The sequence below is a fragment of the Dysidea avara genome, chromosome 2, assembly GCF_963678975.1.
Source record: "Dysidea avara chromosome 2, odDysAvar1.4, whole genome shotgun sequence".
NCBI classification, from domain to species: domain Eukaryota; kingdom Metazoa; phylum Porifera; class Demospongiae; order Dictyoceratida; family Dysideidae; genus Dysidea; species Dysidea avara.
In genome coordinates this window covers 48,660,109-48,678,403 of record NC_089273.1, presented here as the reverse complement: position 1 = coordinate 48,678,403, position 18,295 = coordinate 48,660,109, and the positions used below count along the sequence as shown (strand labels likewise).

Here is an 18,295-nt window from a genome sequence, read left to right as displayed (position 1 = left end):
CGGTCCTTCAACTGAGCGAATTCACACGTCTGGGCTTTTGTTTTCAAGTCAGTAACATATTGATCGATAGATTCTCCAGATTGCTGGTTCCGCGTGTTAAATTTGTGGCATTCCCACGCGACATTCTTGCGAGGATTGCAATACTGATCAAACGTTTCAACGATTTTATCTACCTTGTTTTTGTCATCAGCGTTGTCCCATGTGAAAGTGTTATAAATTTCCAGTGCTTCTGGTCCAACCACATGAAGAAATGTAGCGGCTTGAACTTTTGCATCTTTTCCAGACAGGCCACTGGCTAGAGAAATATTTCAAAACGTTGTTTCCATCTCCTCCAGTTTTCAGCGATATTGCCGTCTAGACTCAACACTTCTGGCGGTGAAAGCTGGTCCATCTTTTTTGAAGAACTTCTGACACCATGTAACAATGTGTTGGATTATTCTAGAATCATCACATGTTCAATCACGTGCCATATTATACTAAGATCACGTGCGTATCTAATTACATTACAGTAACGACCTTCTACCCACAAACTTTTGAAAGACCAGCATGAAACTTTCCACTGTCATATTCAGCACCACTTCAAGATGTACCGCTCTTGTGGTGGCACACGTAAAGAAGCAAATATACACTTTCCTCTCACCCTCTCCTTCATGAGCGTATATGGCTCCAGTGAAGTCTACACCACAATCAGAGAACGGGTTAGGTCTTCAGTTCGAGTCTTCAGAAGTGTTGGTGGATCAGGTAGCCTGTAGGGTTTCCCTGTCAATCTTACACATGTCACGCATCTCCTCAATAGTTTCTTCACATATGTGACTGAATTTTGGAAATCACCCATATCAGAGTGCATGAAATAATTAGAATTTTCATGTTTAGTGTGTTGCTAATAAGAGCAGGGAACAGATTTAAAAATATTTCAAGAAATTTATTGTAATTCAAGGTATTGAGAATGGCTTAAAACCATCAACAAGCAGATTTGCTCTTTATTGTTTGTGATTTGATCATTAAATATTTTAGGTGTCAAATATTCCCATATGGGTAATTTTCCTAAATTCGGTCACATATACTCTAATGGCTGGAATCCAGTACAATTGACGAATTGCTGTTACTGTACTGCTAACTCCTGAATGATGAATTCTCTCATGAGTGGCATACACAATAAGCCTAGTGATTTGGTGCTTGGGTGACAGCAGATAGGGGAACTTTGCCAGCTTGCTAATGGGCACATTATGAATCCTCCCCCACAGCATAGAAATCCTCTGCTATCCAGGAACAGTCTGAGCTGATGTATGAGAAGAGTACGCTTGGGTGACTTTGATGTTAGGTTTGTGATCTCTTCAAAGTATTCCAGTTGTTGGGAGGCTTTAATCCAGAGCATTGTGACGTCTGAAAGTTCCTTAGCAGTGATCAGACCAATTACCTTATCACTGGGGTGCTTCAAATTGTGGCCAATACGATGTACATAAATAGTAACAGTGAGTAATTTAGTGAGTCTGCTGTAACAGGAGACATCGATGACAGCATGGATACCACAGGTCTCAGCAGGGTTGATGGGAGGTCTGTTGTTGGTTTCTTGAGCATCTTCTATAGCAATGTTCTGTAAGTGAACTACAACAACTGGTGACCATGTGGGCCACTGTTCTGTATAAGTTAACTAGGAAGGACTATGAAACCAGAGTTGGGAGGACTTCAATTGCTTGGTAGAAATCCCACCTTGTCAATAGATCGGCTGGATTCTCATCAGTTAGCACATAGGTCCAAGCAGAAGCAGGGAGTGACTGTGTGATTTCTGCTACTCGGTTAGCAATGAATGGCTTTGTTGTGGTTGTCTGTTTGATGTCATAAATCCAGTGAAGCGCGATCTGGCTATCACTCTACATATGTACATTGGTATCATCAGATGTCAGGTGTAGAGATTGGATGACAAACTTGGCTAATCGAGTGGCAATGACTGTTGCCATTAGTTCCAATTCAGAAAGTGTAATGGACCTTACTGGTGCAACCCTGGATCTTGACACCACCAATGTAGCTTGGTCATTCTGCTTGAGGTATGCTACTGCACCATATGCACTTAGACTAGCATCTGCAAAAACATGAACTTGTTTGGTGGCAGTGAGGTGGAACTGTTGTGTGAAGTAACATCTTGGGTAAACATAAGTTGTCACTTCTTGGATGTCAGAGGCAATCAACTGCCAGTGGTCACGAGTCTCTTGATCAATTGGTTCATCCCAGTCCACCTTCTATCTCCACAGAGCTTGTAGCAACAACTTAACTTTGATAGTAATTGGAGTTAACAAACCTAATGGATCATATATCTGTGCTAAGTCACATAGTATCTCCCTTTTGGTTGTCAGTGGTGAGAATGTAAGTGAAGGGAACAGTTTAGGTATAAATCCTAGAGTGTCATCTAGCATGTTCCAACATAAACCCAGTAGGCTGACACATGTACTGGAGTCGTTTGTTTGGTCACTTTCAGTTTTGGCCCAAAGTTTGAGGCTGTTTAATGACCATGAGCACAAGTTGAAATTTGCTTGTTTCATTATAGATCTGGATTGAATGTAGTAGTCCATGAATTGCTGTTCTTAGTCACAACCTGAAATAAGATTGTCAACGTAAAGGTTGGACTTCATATCCTTAGCCACTGATGAGGGGAATTTCTTGAGGTGTAAGTCAAGTGTCACATTCAACATAAATGGTGAGCTGGACGTTCCAAAGGGTGCCACCTTGAAGTGATAAGTTGTAAGAGTTCCAAATGGATTATTGATGTCCAAAACCCATAAGAATCGAGTTGAATCTCTGTCTGATTCATGGAGTTTGACATGTAAGAATGCCTTCTCAATATCGGTGGCTAAGGCAAAGGTGTGGTTATGAAATTGTAGTAAGATTGAACACAAATCATTCTGAATGGTGGACCTACTAGTAAGCAGTCATTCAGACTGGCATGTTCCTTACTTTAACAAGAGCTACAGTCATACACTATTCTTATTGGTGTAGTTGCTGACTCTTTTTAACAGGGTGATGTGGTAGACAGTGAACCTTAGCTGAGTAGTCGGTAGAATTAACCTTCTCTATGAAGCCACGTGCTTCCTGGTCAGTAATGATAGTATGATACATATGTAAAAGAGATGGTGAATCTGTCAGACGAGATATTAACTGCCATTTTTTTGTTTCTCACAGGTCGTGAAATTTGATGGAAGTCGAAGGTGAACTGGTTTCCATGGAAACTGAGCTGTGTAAGTACCTTTGATGGATTGGCTGATACAGTTGGTCTGATATTGATCAATAAACTTATCTGTCTGTACAGGTTTCATTGGAGAAGTGTCGGCTGCTTCTATTGACCAGAACCTTTCAAGGTTGGGTTCTTCACTGGTAGCTGTGGACATGGTGGCAACATTCAACTGCAACATTGGAGAAGACATGGGTCCAGACAAGAGGAATCCCAGTTTGGACTGCTGAACAGTTGGCCCTTCACCCCGAATAATCTTATCTTCCACAAAGGTCCAATAGTGGTCAGCTCCAATCAAAATGGATACCTGAAAATTGTACTCGCTGGTAACAGGGTGTGCCAGCTTAATCCATCCCAGTGAGGAAAGTTCTCGATGGAGGCTCGTATGTACTGAATTCTTCAGTGGTGCAGCAATAAATAGTACTATAAGCACAGACATAGGTACTCTGTCTCCAGCTGTAGTTTCTACCTTGACTTGTCCCACTGATGTCGGTTGGGGAGATGAGTATTCAGCTTCAAAGGGTGCTATGGCAATGTTCTCAGTGTTGACTGGTGTCAACTTCAGTTTGGCTGCTGTCTCCTCAGTAATGAATGACCGTTGCGAGCCTTCATCAAAAAGGATATTCCCTTGTATTCGTAATCCTTCACCAACAACAGGGGCGATAGCTGTCTTCAGTATGGTAACAGTCAGCAGAGTCTCCTTGGTACTGTGTACACCATGTAGAACTGGAGCTGTGTGGGCACCTACTTGCTGTGTAGCTTAGCTTCTTGTGTCGATTGTTGTACTTATGTATCAGTCCCTTGTGTACTAGATTTGAGTGTGTGACTATCATTGGGTTTACACAGACTGGTATGGTGCTTGTACCTGCAGTGTTTGCACCGAAACTTCGAGTTGCACTGTGAGACCTTGTGATTCCCCAGACAGTTAAAACATAGATTGGCCTTACGGACCATCTCCAGTCGTTTTTGGTGGTTGGTGACTTCTGAACAAGTAATGGGGAGTGTTCACTCTTACAATAAATGCACTGTGGTTTCTTCTTAACAGCAGTTGTGTGACGTCCACCTTTGATGGCAGCATGAAAGGATGTGGTTGCATGTGACCTAGCTGTTGGTAAATTAGATGTGGAGTCATTGGTATATAACCCACTCTCTAATACCCTTATTTCTTTTGCCACAGCAGCTTGTAAATCATCTAGTGTCCAGCTCAATTGGTCGTGATCTCCAGCTAAGTTTCTGCATGTGGGCACAGGGAACTTTCCAAGAATTATTGGTACAAGGATTGTGCTGTATGATTCCTTGGATATTCCAAGTGATGCAAGGCCTCTAATATGATTTTCTGTAATGTCATGAAACAGCTGTAAACTAGATAAATCATTTGTTGATCCTGGGAGTTTAATGAGGGCATGGGTATGAGCGTTGATAAGTTTCTCTGGCTGGCCAAAGCATTGTTTCAAAAGAGTAATTGACTGTGTGTAATTCAACTCTGTTAATGGAAGGCTGGCTATAGTTTGTGCAGCATATTCTCTTGTATATGTAGCTGAGCTTTGAGATAATTGAATTTGTGGATTGGGCTCAGGGTGGGGTTGGTATTAACTGCAGCATCAAAGGAGTCCCAGAATGATTGCCAACTAGGTCTCCTGAAAATGTTGGCAGCTCTAGTTTGGGCAGACGACTTGTGTTGTACAGTTGAGAACTCACTATCGGTGTGGTATTATGTGAGAAGAATGTTCTAGAACTTACCAGACTGAATACTAATTAAACAATAAACAATGACATAATGTAGTGCTATAAAAGCAGCAGATATAATAGATATAGACGTAAAGCTGTTAACCTAGTATCACTCACTAACTCTTCAACCTTTTTTCTATTTCAGGGTGAGGCTTATAACACAGTTGATCGGCAATGGATAACGGGTCGTGATTTTTGTGAGCTCTGTGAAGGGGTAATTGTACCTCAAGGATTTGACGATGGTTGCTTAAAATGAGGAGACGACAATAAACTGCTGCAGGACAGTCATGACAATTGTTACCTGGCGCATTCCTTCTTTTAAATGGATTACTATTTTCTGACTTCAGTCGCCCTTTTCCAGCTCGGAAACAATTATATCACTCAATTTTGGTTTCCTCATATAATTGCATTGTACCATGTTCTTGCCTTTTGTTGACCTGCTTTCCAGTATGAATACAGTATCTTGTACTGGAGTGCTGACAATAACTACTAAACCAGTCGCTCCATTTAGTTTCACTGTAATCCAACATAAATCCTGTAACATGGTTTAGATTTGTACAACCAGACAAATCTTGCATAGATACATCCACTGGCACAGTAATGTTTAAGCCTTCTAATTTCAAACAACATTGAGGAAGACTTAACACTGAATAAGACACTTCTTGTTCACTACAGGTAATCCCAATTGGCATTGTTTTACTGCCATTGAGTTCCAGATGGTGGAATTCCAATCGACATTTAGTCATGTTGTAACCTGCTTCAAGACATCGTGAACAGCACTCAGCTTCGCATTCTGTGTATAGCATTGTAGTTCGACAGTAAGTGATCTTTCTTTTTCCAACTACGCACTTCCCACATCTTCCAAGAACAAAAATCTTCACATTGTTCCTGAATAAAAGTAGACATAACTACATATCTGCACCCCTAATGAGTACGTTCTTTAACAACACACGGTGTGTACCAGTGTACCTTCTACCATAGATTTATTTTTATTTATTTATTATCAATTTACCACAAGGGAAGGAACGGTGCAAAAGGCAAGCCTGTACAAGGTACTGTCCTAATACAAAACACATACAACCACTAAACAAAACACACACAAAATAGATAAAAACACATACAACCACAAACACAAACATAGATAGTATATTCTCCGTATGGAGAATATACTATCTATGCTTCTACTAAGTTTTCCAGCCTTAAATTAGTGCACACTATCAGCGGCACTTACTTGAAGACTCTTTCATCTCCATCTTTATCCTTTCCTTCCATTTATCAGCTGCCTATAATCTATTTGGCTCTTAATTCTTTTTAATCAAAATTTTTTGCGTAATTTACACTGGCGGAATTCGACACTATTACGTTTACGCTACACAAAACGCACAACCACAATCCTCATAAATACTCTCTCCTAAACGTTATGAAAACGAACATTCAGTATACCCACAATCGATTTGAGCCAAGTTTCCATTATAAATGCTGACAGCTCTAATGTTATGCGGCGATTCTGCCGCGGAGCAAATCCTTAGTGGATTGCTCTAGGGCGCACGTCTTAGTCACGTGATGCCTCAGAAGTTATCTTGGTATAACTTCCCACTTCACCCTTGCGTGGGTAATTTGTAGTGCGACTTACACCCTGTACCTAGCACGAACCTTTGCAAAAAGGAGACAAGGCTGGAGCGCGTACCCACCAAGGTTCCATCATCCGAGTACCACAACTGAAAAGCCAGTCCAGATGGGAAAATAACACTGGATAAGAAATCAATAAGGACAATGGAAAACAGTAATGGTCCAGGGGGGATCAACCTGCTGCACGCCAATTTTGCATCTCGTGATATACAAAAAGCGACATTTCTGTGAAAGCAACAATCGTGCATCCAGTTTCATGGTGGATCTAACAATAGTATACTACGATGAATATCCAACATTGGTAGAGGGATCAATTTGTAAAAGTTTTTTCGGTTTGCGGACCCTACCAGCGTCGCTCGATCTCAGCAAAAACCCGACTTGTTCGCACAATTAAAAAAAATTATTTTCATTCACTCAGCATTATTAGCAGGGTCCAAGGAATGGATCACCAAAGTTTCAGCCTTCTGTGGTGTGTAGTTTAGAAATTATAGCACTAGCCAGTAGGAAGAGTAAGATAATCGATTTGTACAGCGACTGTACTGAAAATAAACTACAGGCGCTTACATTCGCAGCCACAACTTCCGTTTTGATTAGTCTACAACGGTGCAATTTGGCTTAAAATGTTCACCATGGATCAGCACATCAGCCAAGGTATAGTGTTATCCCTGTAGACACTTGCGCATATGGATGTGAAAGCGGTTTGGTAGAAAAAGCGATGACAATCTTGCTTATGTTTACAGAATCGTAAACAAACGCACGTGACACGCATACCGTTGAAGCTACAGAAACTAAACGAAGATTTTCGAATTCTCCATGAGTAGGCGAATAAGATGGTATATAGGTTTAATCGATTTGAGGCTTCCATCTTCTAATACTGGCCCGATTAAAACTTGCGTGTTTTTCTTTGTAGCATGCGTAATTTTACGAATTATTTTTGAATTTCACTTTTCTCAATACGCATGCTTGTGCGAACAAGTCTGGTTTTTGCTGAGACGGTCACATATATTACGCTACTTATAACCTTAAGCTACAGTATCTATATGTAGCTAGCTACAATGCTACACCTAGCTACAGTGCTACACCTTGCTACAGTGCTACACCTAGCAACAGTGCTACACCTAGCAACAGTGTTACACCTAGCAACAGTGTTACACCTAGCAACAGTGCTACACCTAGCAACAGTGCTACATGAAATTGGCAGCTACAAAATAGTATTACAATGGATCAAAGTTGTTTGCTGGCAAAAGGATACCGGTGGATAGCACCCCGATTGAGAGTCAGCTAATTACATACCAAAAGCACTCATCATCTCTATTACACTACCTCACAGTGAATTCGTTAAGTATACTTTATAGATGACTGCAAATGCAAGCTAGTCTAACGTAGGGAACTTTGCAGAAAGACATGGGAAGAGCTGCATTTGTAGCAACTGTGAGGTAAGCAGATGTAGCTTATTCATGATTCACTATTATTATGTATATATCATTGCATGGCTGTGGGATTCTATCAACATCACTAACTAAAGTTGTCAAAGGAAGTGACAAAAGTATATAGTTAGCTACTGGTTCTTTAAAAACTTGTACCGTTGATCATGTCTTGTAGTAGATTAAATCAGGGGCAGAGAAAGCAACTTTTTTAGGGGGCTGCACATTAAGGATGTATCCATGATGCAATACCAAGGCTTTAATTAAATCTTTATATGTGACCCAATTTTTGAAAATTGTTGATCTCCAGTAAAGTTCACTTTTCACCATAATTATGCAGGTGATAGATTTATTGAAATTCCATTAAATCGTGGATAAAATTCTAGTATTGTTCGTGAAAAAAGAATATTTTGTGGATGCCTATCAAAGTTTAGTAGTGGAGAATCTTGTGATCATGGCTGGATCTTGTGAAAGTTATGAGTGACACTGTAGCTACCCTATACATTAATTTAAGGTTTGTCACAGAAAGAATTGCCATAGCAACAGTTTATTGTAACGAAATTTTTGCAGGTGCTAGGTTTAACATACTGTCAGGAACTAGCTATAGTGATGAAGCAGATTATGAGAAGAAAGCTTCATGATCACTCAACTGACTCAAGTAGAACAGCAAGTATGTACCTACAGTAGGAATTAGTGGTGTTGAGAATACAACATTCCTCTGAATCCTGATGGCATGGTTACTGGTCAATTTTAATCAAGATCAGGAACTTTTGTAAACTGAAACATAGCCAATCATCTTGTATTATAGTTGTTGTAAAAACAATGTGCTATTAGCTATTGCTCATTAATAAAATGTGACCGGATTTCATATAACAAGGCTTCCACACACACAAAATCAAATTTACGTTTTTACCAGAAATGGATTGCTGGTCTAACACACTATCATATTCCACACTGTACTTCCTTCAGGACTGGCAAGTCTGGTTTCTGTAGCAGCTTTCTTCCGACCCTGTCAAAGCCACGAGTGGGAGATTGGCGCCATTAAATGGCCATGGCTTTGTGATAATGGTGTGTGGCGAGCTGGGACTTCACAGAGCTCGCCAATAGTGTTCTGTCAATTTGGAGAGATTTGAGGGCCATGGGGGGCCACGGAGGGCGAAGACTTGGCCTCTGGATTCCATTCGTCTTCTTATTTCATTTTATACTCCTATATTAAGCCCACCCACTACCCCCACTCTCCCACCCTATTACTGCCACCTGTGATATTATAACCCGCTCGAAATAAGCTGCCCAAAACAGGGTAAATTTTAGGTATCGAAAATTAATACACCCATTCACTGATAGTTAGTAAATAGATGAATAATTGGTGCAAATTTTGTTTACACAGCTGTAGGCACTGGGAAGTTATTACACAATGATTACTTAAAATCGCCATATCTCCTAACGAAGTTTTGTGCGTCGAAGGCTTGTTTTGTCAAATTCAGTCACAAATGTAGTATAATACTGTATCGTGGGTAGTAATTACAACACGGAAGCAAGGCATTGCTAGCTAAACTACTAGTGCACTATAAAGCAGATGCACTACAATATAGAAAATGTTGATTTCAACTACATGATTATTTTACATGCTGTATGCATTTCACAGTGCTGCAATGTACATTTCTTCACTGCCTCATTTCCAGCAACATTCTAGTTGCAGTAAATCTTTCTCTATACTCTGCAGGAAACTCCACCGAAGTCCGCTAATTTTCTAAATATGAAAATAATATGTGACCGAATTTGACTTACCAGCAAACAAAATGATTTAAAACTTGACTTCTAATACCAATTAACTTGCTCTTAGTATCAAAATGTAGCCAGATACTATGGCTACATTCATTGAAACGTTCAAGCAATTCTATGCCATGATCAAAAAGTTATGAAGCTTTAAAGTTCAAAAAATGGGTCACATTTTGTGTATGAAAAAGGTACCTTTTTGCAAATCCGGTCACATATTAATGTTGCTGAAATGACAAATTTCATACACATTTTATACTCATGTGCTAAAAGCTGACATTTCATTTTTGCCCAGAGGAGGATGAGATAAAAAACAGAAGAATTTGGTTGCAGGGGAGTTGAATGTATTTTTAAAAATAAATTATTATTGTTTCATAGATTAGATTATAAGGTGATTAAAATGGAATGAACACTCTTATTATATGCATAGGTCAACGCATTGACAGATTTAGATAAGCCATATCATACAATCTGCAAAGAGCTTGATATTTCAACTTCACCTTCTTCATGCAATTTCTAGTAGCATGTATGTTCATACATGCCCTGAGCCATTCTAAAATTCTTTATCCTATAGTAGCTAATTTAGGTATAGTCACACGTGACATCCATTTACTGATACTTTTGACATGCAGCAGTATTCTATAAACACTGCACCAAAGAAAATGACATGAGTAAAGAAGTGAAGCTGCTGAAATCGCATCAATGGATTTTATAAACATTACATACTAATAGTTTACAGTTTTTCACCCAGTGTATTTATCAACAGTTGTGTCAATACAGCAAATAAGTAAATGTTTATAACAAAAAATATTCAATAATAATGCTGCCCCATAAATATATATATATAACAAAAGCAAATATATAGTAAAAAATCACAAAATACCTACAAATACATATATAACTGTGTACTGCAGCTACTATTGTTTATTATGTAAATTATGTACTTCACAGTTTTTATTAACTTGGCTATTGGATTGCACTACATGTGTAGCCTGGCATTATTGGCACCTATTATTGTGAGAGCATCAAAATTGCTCTGCATGTAATTACATAAATTTAAAAATTCCACTCCATGTTTATTTTAAAGATCTGTGCACACCTGCTCGGCTTGCACCACAGCTTGAGCAATTGTTTTTCTATTTATTATTAATTCTTTCAAAATGGTGCAGTCTGGCTTCACCATCCATATACGGTCACATGATAAATAAATCTTCTTTCTGTAACTGATACATGCTATTGCTCCTTTATTAACTAGAGTCTGCCCAAGAGTTTTTGCAGTGCAGCAAGCCAAAAGGTGAAAGATTTTTCCATTTGCTAGATTTCTTTGTACATCATTTGTACTTAAAAGGTTTGCGGGTGGATCTTTAATAACAGGTGGTGGAACGTATCCACAAATACTGTTAGCATTGCCATGGCCAGCTACAGATACTAATTTTATAGTAGGTTCGGTGACACTGGTTCTAAACTTTTGCCTAGTTGCTTCATGTTCCCCAACCAGTTTAGAGCAGTTCTGTTGAATCTGGTAGAGATAGTCTTTCCTGCTCTGGTACATTGTTATTGTAGTAGTATCAGCGCCATTGGCATCAACTAGCAAGATGCCAGGGAGATCTGATGGGGGTGGTACAACTGCATCATACATTGTCTTTGTAGCCTTCTCGATGTCCCCTTCACCATTCTGAATGTCACCGTTTACTGAGGTCCATGGCTGAGTTGTAACAAACGTCTTTCCGGTTGCAGCAACTGTGGCAGGAATTTGTACAACATCAGGTTTCTTTTTGCCACCAAATGTTTGGGTATTGGCAATATTTGTGAAGCCAGCATAGGCAATATCTTTCCAATTTTTTCCAAGAACACTATGTGGAGAAAGAGTGGTTTGCATTGTAGCATATGTGTCTTTTATAGGTACTGTTTGAAACTGGAAATACACTGGTGTATTGGTCATTGCTTTGATTTTAATTGTCCATGTGCCAGCTTCAGGGTTTCTGACACATAGCTTTTGAAGACTTTGGCCATCTTTGGTCATCTGAATGTACAAGCTTTCTGTGTCAGTTTCGTGTTTATAGTTTGTTTTACCATCTTGGCTATCAATGATGAGTGTAACATTTTGTGGTGCTGCAAAATATGCATTAGAGGAGTCAAAGAGACTGGCATAAAGAAATTTCACTCCAGAAGGAATTTGAATTTGCTTTCTAAAATTTATAGGTGTTGGTTTTGCCGTGTCATCCTGTGGTATGTGAACTTGATAGAAAATGTAGTTGTTGTCTCCTGTTTTGTAGATTTCACCACCACCAGGAGGTGTGCCAATATCTATTGACCAAATGATACATTCTTTGCTGTCAGCAAAAAACTTACTGATGACAGTGCCACCTTGAGTAGCAACAAGGGATGTGCCAATGTAACAATGATCAGCTGTAATGGAGGAACATATTGGCATAACATGCATAAAATGTAGGGTACCATTGGGCAGCACCTGCCATATACATATATAGGTCTTGAGATAATTGGTGATATGAACCTTCCATGGAGTCTTATCCAGCTTCCAAACCGATGGAAGAAAACTGTCTGTTGGGAGAGTAGCAATATTCCACGTTGTACTCCACAGATGAACTACGTAGGAACTTATTACGTTAGAAAGAGGATCCCATCCATCTTTTGCCACCAACAGTGCTTCATCATGATCTGAAACCCTGATATGAAAGATTCTTTCCTGCCCAGGTGAGATATCACCAATACATTCAAACAGGGCCGCCCAGAGAAATTAAGGGGCCCAGGGCAAAGAGTTAAAGTGGGGCCCTTGACCCAAGTTGTAAGGTGAAGACCAAAAAAAAAAAAAAAAAAAAGGTCACAACCTGCTGGCAATGACAATAACTACCCATCACCAACCATATCTCCTTATCTATAAGCTTGGTACACTGCTCCTCTGAAGAATACTGTGACTGCTCTATTAGAGTATTTAGATCTGACTGCTCTATTAGAGTATATCGATCTTTTAAACAGGTATTCAGGGGGCCCTTCATGGGGCCTCCTGGGGCCCCTTTCAGGCTGGGGCCCGGGGCAAAATGCCCCAGTTGCCCCCCCCTGTGGGCGGCCCTGCATTCAAAGCGAAATACAAAGTACGCATGTACATAAACCGTAAACGAGAGATTGTTGTATACCGTGACTAGCTTTCGCCGAGCGACCAGCGCCGGGGATATCCACAAAGCGGACCTCAGAGTTTCCATAAGTGGATACTTCTCTTTATCATGCGGCAAAAGGCTTTTGTAAATTCGGGCATATCCATTCATCATTAGGTCCACTAGCTCTTTTCCAAGTTCAGAGCCATTTTCGACTTCAGCTATTGCTTTGTCCTTAGTTATGTGTTGAATGCCGATAAAAAGTCGTCCCATAACCCATGATTCCAACAGCTAATAGCCAGAGTTTGTTTTTGATCGGGAGTCAGTTTTTCGATAGGAGTAATGTTGGCGTCCTGTGCCAAATTGATGATGGTGGCGTCCTGGTCCAAATCAAACCTGAAAGGAGCAAGGAAACGAATGCTGAACTGTTTTATGAGAGATTTTACTTCCTTGAAAGTTAACATGTCGCCATGTCTGCAGCAAAACCGCAAGACATCTTGGGTATAAGTTCTTTACTATCCGACATCTTTGACGTAGTTAGCCTATGAACCTTTACCCGGTTTTCGTCACGAAACTTTCAACTTTAATATCAGACGATAACAGTAACTAGCCTAGAAGAAAGTGGTCAGCAAAACAAAGAAACCGCATAGTTATTATAAGAACTGAGTGGTTTGGGTGTGGACCTGCGGTAGCTAGCTAGCTATTGGGGATATTCACATCTTTGCATAAGAACTTTCTGCAACAACTGTCAGTGTCACTTTGGTCCAACTACGCCAGAATGATTTTAAGATACTGGGCATTGCAGTGTGGTGACACTTATTTCCCTGCTCTCAATGTCTAGTCAGTTTTGTAATTATAATAGCTATAAGTGAGCTTGTAGTCTAGTTCAGTTTGGTAACTATAGTTGCTATTTTCATATCAAAACTAATGTCAAATTTACCGGAATCCGCCGGATTCCGCAAGTGACATCTGATAAAAATGCAGATCTACTGCTTATGTTCAGTCCCATTATAGGGTCCAAAAGAGCAGTTTAAGTAGCTGTGAATAATTAAGTTTCACTAACCCATGTAAGTAAATGCAATTGTATGCATGTTCTACGTAAAGCAACTGACTACATAGCTGTTTATTCCACTAAGTATGTTTAATTGTTGTTTATGGACTTGCTGAGAACAAAATAAACATGCAACAAGTGTCATTCTTGGAATAGCAAATCTGCTAAATTGAGCACCAGAGTTCTATACCCAAATTTGTAGCTAAGAAGTGGCCAAAATCTGAACATCAATCAATAACAATATTGCCAAGGTGATATATTTATTGTTATGCTATCAATTTTGACATTATAGTGAAATACATGTCTATATATGGTGCTAAAGTGCAAACCACACATCGGTACAAACCCAACCCACAACAATTCATACTATTCCACCACACCCAGTTTTGGTTACCATCATCAGATGATGATCATGTGATGTGGTTTACTATATTAGGTCATTGTGGTGATATGGTAACATCATGTGACTCTGACTTGTTTACTGTGCATGTTTAAACGATGTGCATACAAGTATAAAAACAGTGAGAAAGTTTACTGCACACATTTAGCAAATGTCAGATGAGTAACTGTTTTATACTGCTGTTGTAACAGCAACAGTAGAGGTATGCTACACACTGCAGTGTACAATATAAGAGGAAATTATTGCTTGGACAGAATGGCCAATCAAAAGTAAATTTGATTGGCCATTTCTGAAATTGCATGGCCATAAGATAGAGGTGTACTATCCTAGTGTGCGAAGTACAAGCCTTCTAGGGGGTCTGCCCCCCCAGGAAATTTTTGAAAAAGGATCACTCTGAGATTGAATCTGAGACCACTTTCAGCTACTTATCACTGAGTTTTATGCACATTCATTTTACAGAGAATTAATTGTTTACATGTACAAAATTTGTGTTGTTGCTGCATACATATTTTATAAAAAAAAACTATGAATCAATGTATTGTACAGCCAGTTTGTTGACTTAGCTAGGCTAAATGCTTTGTTACAAATGGTGTCAAATTGAATTATCAACTAGCTATTGCTAAAGTTTCTCTTGTAAATAGCAATAGATCAAAACTTACTCTCGAACTTTCCGTGTGCAGAACACCTTTATCACGTGACTTTCATTCCACTTTCTCCAGCCACTGCATCTCTATAGATTATAACCACGAAATTTCCATCTTATACTTAATATCGTACCTTCACTTCGCAAACATTACTAAAAATAAATTAATTTTAAAAAAACCTTGTTTTCTTCTCTTGGAAGGTGCCACTCGGGTAGTCAGTGTACGCTTCTTCACAACATCTACAGTAACCTACAATCGATAATTTGGGTAAATACTAGGTGCAGTACTCTAGCTTACGCATGCGCATCGAGTCGATGCTTCGACGGGATCGAGACTTCACATAGTGATTAAATAGCTTCGGTAAGGAAAGTTAATGATACGACAATAATAATAACTATAATATTACATGTATAAAGACTAGTAATAAAGAATTACAGTTGTAAAAAATTTGATCGGCACAAATGGCCAACCGACAGCTACATTGATCGGTCAACAGCATCGCTTGGTCGCAAAATGGCCTAGGGCCGACCGTTATATTGTACTCTGCACTGTCAGTTTTAGATAAAGTTATCATAATAAAATATAGGTCATCAGTTGTGAATATATAGCTTTAGAGTGAGCGAAGACACTATGTCAACTGAAGGAGACCAGAGAGATGAGTCAGATGCTGATGACAATAGTTTTGAACTTAATGATTTACAATGAAAGATGTTGCAAAATTATATAGAAGCATTGCCTGATGATGATGATTCAAAAGCATTGTTCCACTCCCCAGTAGTGATTATCATGAAGTAGAATTAATTTTAAAGTCAATCTTAGTAATATTCCATTGTACTATAAATATGTGAAAGTAACAATCTATGTATGAAGAGTGCATGTCGAATCAAATGAAAAGCTTGGAACAGTCAACTGAAAAAGAAAGCAAAGTGCTATGTTTATCCTGCTATGCCCGTGCTACATTCTTCTGTCGAATCACTTAACTTAGTTTCCATATATAAGGCCATACCTAATTGATATTATGTTTAGCAGGAAAAATTATTTTAAATTTGGGTAGGTAGGTCGGTTTGAAAATGAAAATGATAAAAATTTTAAACGCAAGCATACAAAATGCAATTAATGAATTTAGCTATAATAGTACATACACAGTTAAAAATCTAGGTTTCATACTCTTCTAGTAGCATCAGATACCTCCAAAAGAGCTTTCCCATCGTATTCTACAATTTTAGAGCATTGGACGACCTTCAATGATCCCTTTTGGACTATATCATGAGGGTGTTGTCTTTAATTAAGAACAATGACCGCACACGTGAATTTCAAATTTTTTTCATTTGAAGAAAAATGCATTCGGTCGGGCCCGCGCATCATAAGATCAAATAGGTATGGCCTAACTTCACTTCGAAATTCATCATGCTGGTATTGTGACATACATTAATTATGTACCTCTGTATAATGTCCACATTGAATCTTATAGACAAGGGAGCATATAAACTGCAAACACAATGAAATTTAAATGTGGCTAGCATTTAGTAGTTTTAAAATTTCCCATACATACAAAACACTATTAGTTTATGCGTTGTATGATGTACGAATGTATGACACTGACTGTGTATGTCTATAAATAGTAAATGCAGCATAGCATGTTTAGTTTTTTACCATATCTGGCCTGCAACTATGTACCACTTCATCATGTGATTTTGGCGTGTGTGTAGGTATTTCCTTAACCTACACATTCCCTTTTCTTTGTTGTCTTATGTGTGCATATAAAATCGCAAGCATCAGCTTTTTTAAAAACAGTACGGCATGGTAGCTAGATATGTCAGAAGATAAGTTACCCCAGGATGATTCTGATATCAGTAAGTCAGAGGATAGTAGAGCAGTGAGTGAGAATCCTATAAAATGGAAATTACTACCTTATTATTTAAGATCACTACCAACCAGAATAGAGTTGACTAAGGATTATGAAAGTGTTGAAATACAGAAGAATTACAACAGTAACAGCCATCATAAAGTGTTAGTAAATGAACTACATAATCTCATAGTTAGAGCAGTCAGTTGTGATCCTTCACATAACAAGACTGCCTGTGAATTTCTGAACAAGATCATTAAAGAGAATATTTGGCTAATGTTGCACGTCAATTTAAAGCAAATTCCTAACCTTTCTGATCACCTTTCATTCACAAAAAAAGCTTACTAGTAACAGTACAAGTTTCCCCATCACTAATTCAACTACTCCAGGAAGCTGTTGATGAGAAATATAAGGCACAGAAACACAATGGACAGATCAGTATTAAAGTAGATTGCAAACAGGAGAAACCTGACCAATCACAAGTTAAACCCCAGTTAAGCACTGATGTACCACATGATGTTGCTTCTTTCAGCTGTAATGTCACTGATATTCAGGCACTGTTGGCTTTAGTAGTTGCCATAAAATGTTACCCAGCAGGATGGAAACGGTATTTCTTCTGGGATGTCTGGCTTGCTGTTACCATCCAGCTTGGTCTGTTAAGAAAAACTGACAGTGACAATCATGATGAAGTATTTCCAGGTCTGTAGATGAAACAAGTCTTCTTAGCAGAACAGTTAGTTGGCATTCCTGAGAGAATAAAATGTTTATTAATGGACCAAGATCCAGCATGCAAGGTATACCAAGGCATTAACCTATCAAATTTGCATAGTGCTACTGGTATTGCCTTCCACAATATTGCAGATGAACATCCATCTATTGTAGTAATGCTCGATAAGTACTACTTAGACTGAACAGGTAATGAGCCTGAGCAATACTGCAGAGATGGTTTACTATTGGTCAACATGATACATTGTATTCCTAAGGACAGCAAATCAATGACTGGTAATCCATTCTATGATGCTTGGTATGTGTACAGTTTGAAGTTAGCAAAATACTGTGGGGAACATCATAAACCTGTTGCTGTGATATGTAATAGAAAATATGAACCAAACTTGGTGAAGTGTATACAAATTGTTAATGACAAAGCAGTGAGTGTTGAACATCCTGTAATGAATGTTAGCCCCACAGACCAAGAAATATTTTTTAACTTGGTAATTTTAACACAGGTGATTCAGGGACCTAGTTAATACTCCAGTATACAAACTTGTACTTGGTTTGGAGAAGCAACAGTAGAAAGTAAACACATAGTATGCAGCTCATCATAGTGTGCACCACCAGTAAAACTGAATTAACTACCAATAATTGCTCAGTTACTTTATTTCTTTCAGATAGGTAAAATTTAAACTTAAATTTTAAACTATTCTGCCAGAAAACCTGTATGAGGAATACAATGCAGAAGTA

General features: G+C 38.8%; 1 protein-coding gene across 1 annotated transcript; it reads right to left on the bottom strand.

Annotated features, from left to right (window-relative positions):
* Window positions 1-1,102: 1,102 nt before the first annotated feature.
* On the bottom strand, window positions 1,103-6,204 carry LOC136248180 (uncharacterized). The gene is made up of 8 exons (XM_066039993.1): window positions 6,183-6,204; window positions 4,371-4,559; window positions 4,175-4,328; window positions 3,239-3,930; window positions 2,591-2,845; window positions 2,271-2,404; window positions 1,884-2,120; window positions 1,103-1,594 (listed from the first exon to the last, which is right to left on the bottom strand). The coding sequence occupies exons 1-8, from the start codon at window positions 6,202-6,204 to the stop codon at window positions 1,103-1,105; spliced, it is 2,175 nt and encodes a 724-aa protein (XP_065896065.1).
* Window positions 6,205-18,295: the final 12,091 nt, after the last annotated feature.